This window comes from Antrostomus carolinensis, unplaced genomic scaffold (assembly GCF_000700745.2).
Source record: "Antrostomus carolinensis isolate BGI_N321 unplaced genomic scaffold, ASM70074v2 scaffold30610, whole genome shotgun sequence".
In the NCBI taxonomy this organism is placed as follows: Eukaryota; Metazoa; Chordata; class Aves; order Caprimulgiformes; family Caprimulgidae; genus Antrostomus; species Antrostomus carolinensis.
This window is the reverse complement of record NW_010291049.1, coordinates 1-1,890: the sequence shown is the minus strand read 5'-3', so window position 1 is coordinate 1,890 and position 1,890 is coordinate 1. Positions and strand designations below refer to the sequence as shown.

The following is a 1,890-nucleotide window of genomic DNA, read 5'->3' as shown; positions in this document are numbered from 1 at the left end:
GGAGGGAGGATGGGGCGAGGTGGCGGGGCAGACCTGAGCCCAGGTCGGTCTCCACACTCCCTTTTTTGGGCTTTTCTAACCCAAGGCTGGCGGGGCTGTACTCACACTTGGCGTGGCGGTCGCAGAGGGCAGAGGTGCGCATGTCGCAGAGCCGGATGGTGCCTTTGCTGCTGCTGTAGACGAAGGTGTTGCAGTGGTGCGGGTGGAACTCGGCGGCCGTGATCACCTCCGTCAGCTCCTCCATGTTGGCCGGCTTGATGTCCACAATGTCTGGCAGGACGAGTCAAGGAGCCCCAGGCAGCCCAGCCCAGCCCGGCTCCCCCCCCAGCTGATGTCCCTGGGCACCTGGGCGCCCCCAAACCAGGTGTTCCCAGGAGAGCAGCACCATGCTGGGGCAGAACCCCAGCACAGGGCAAAGCCAACGTCCAACACGTTTTCTGTTCAGCCGGGGACCGCAGCTCCAGTGCCGCAGCCTGGAGCCCATCTGTGCGGCACAGGACCCGGCTCTGCCCATTCACCCTGGGGCAGAATAAATACCTTCTAACTGCAGCGTCTGGGCACCATGAGTAACCCCACTGAAAACACTGACACGGAGTCAGTGGTCACTGTCATCACTTCAGATATTACAGTGAAACCCAGACACCAGCGTGGGGTGATTTACCCACTGTGCAGAGGGGGAAAAAGAAACAGCACCTTTCCTCACCCCCTGGAAACCAAATTAAGGTCCTGCTGTTCCTGGCGAGACAGGAGCTAAAAAAAAAAAAAAAAGAAAAAAAGAAAAGAAGAGACAAGTTTCTCACCAGGGTTCACAACCACTATGTGGTTTCATGGCACAGCCAGTGCTGTGGGTCCACAGCAGAACCTGGATCCCAGGTCAAGCCAGACCTGAACCCAGCACACAGCCCTGCAGGACAGCAGCCGCTGCCTCCCAAACTGCCGCACGCCGGGACGCGCTGGTGTTTGTGGAGCATTCTGACAGCTGAGAAGCAGCACAGGACCGCGCTGTGTCACGATGCCGCTGCACTCCCCGCGGGTCTGCAGTGATCCCGCACGTCTGACCCACACTAACCCTCTCATGACAGCCCCGATGCTTCGCTCCACAGAGGTCTCAAAGCCCATCAAACCCAAAGCGCCTGCGTGATGGGCACAAAATCCAGAAACACCAAACCACAGCACTGCCCCTTCCCAGCTCTCAGACAGGGACCAGATTTGGGGTTTATCGGTCAAAGTGAAAACCTGTGACATCACCTCTCTGGTGGTGACATTTCACCACCAATTCTTAGCAAGTGTTTTGGGTGCTGCACTTGCACGTTGGCCAAACTCCCTCCAGCCATCTAAGTTCCCTGAGGTCCTACTCAAATTCAGCGCTTCTCACCTTCGTCCCCAAAAAGTGACACATACTGCAGCACTGCTCAGCCGTACCTGCTCTGAGTCCCGCCAGCAACATGCCTGTGACTGCTGAAATCCTCTCCAGCTGCCTAAACTTGCCACATGCCCTGGGGATTTCTCAGCAGAAATCACTATATAAATATCACTGATGATTAGTGCCCCGTTGTTATTATTTCTGATGTGGCAGTTACAAGGGTGACTGGCACCACCTCATTTGTATGACTGTGACTGGCAGCCTGTCACCCTGCTGCAGGGCATAATGGAGACGGCACCATTAATATTTCCTCTCTCCACCTTCCCCAAGGCATCTGTCTTCTCCATCACCCGCGGACCCCCCTCCCTCCTGCCTGCCCCACGTAAACCCTGCAGGCAAAATTCAAAAAACGTGTCACCCACACCAGGAGCAGCCGCTGCGATGACGCCAGCTGAGCCCTGCACCTCAGAGGGAGCTGCTCAGCGTGATGGCCGAATATGCCCACGGGAGACAGCCCAGTGTCCTGC

General features: G+C 57.0%; 1 protein-coding gene across 1 annotated transcript in view; it reads right to left on the bottom strand.

Moving 5' to 3' along the window:
* Positions 1-270, bottom strand: part of LOC104530575 (serine/threonine-protein phosphatase 2A 55 kDa regulatory subunit B beta isoform) — a gene marked incomplete at its 5' end in the record, with an annotated part of 6,439 nt that extends 6,169 nt beyond the window's left edge. The window contains one exon of the mRNA XM_010175217.2: positions 106-270. Within this exon, the coding sequence (XP_010173519.2) occupies positions 106-270 (165 nt within the window). The remainder of the gene's footprint in view (positions 1-105) is intronic.
* Between the last annotated feature and the right edge of the window lie 1,620 nt (positions 271-1,890).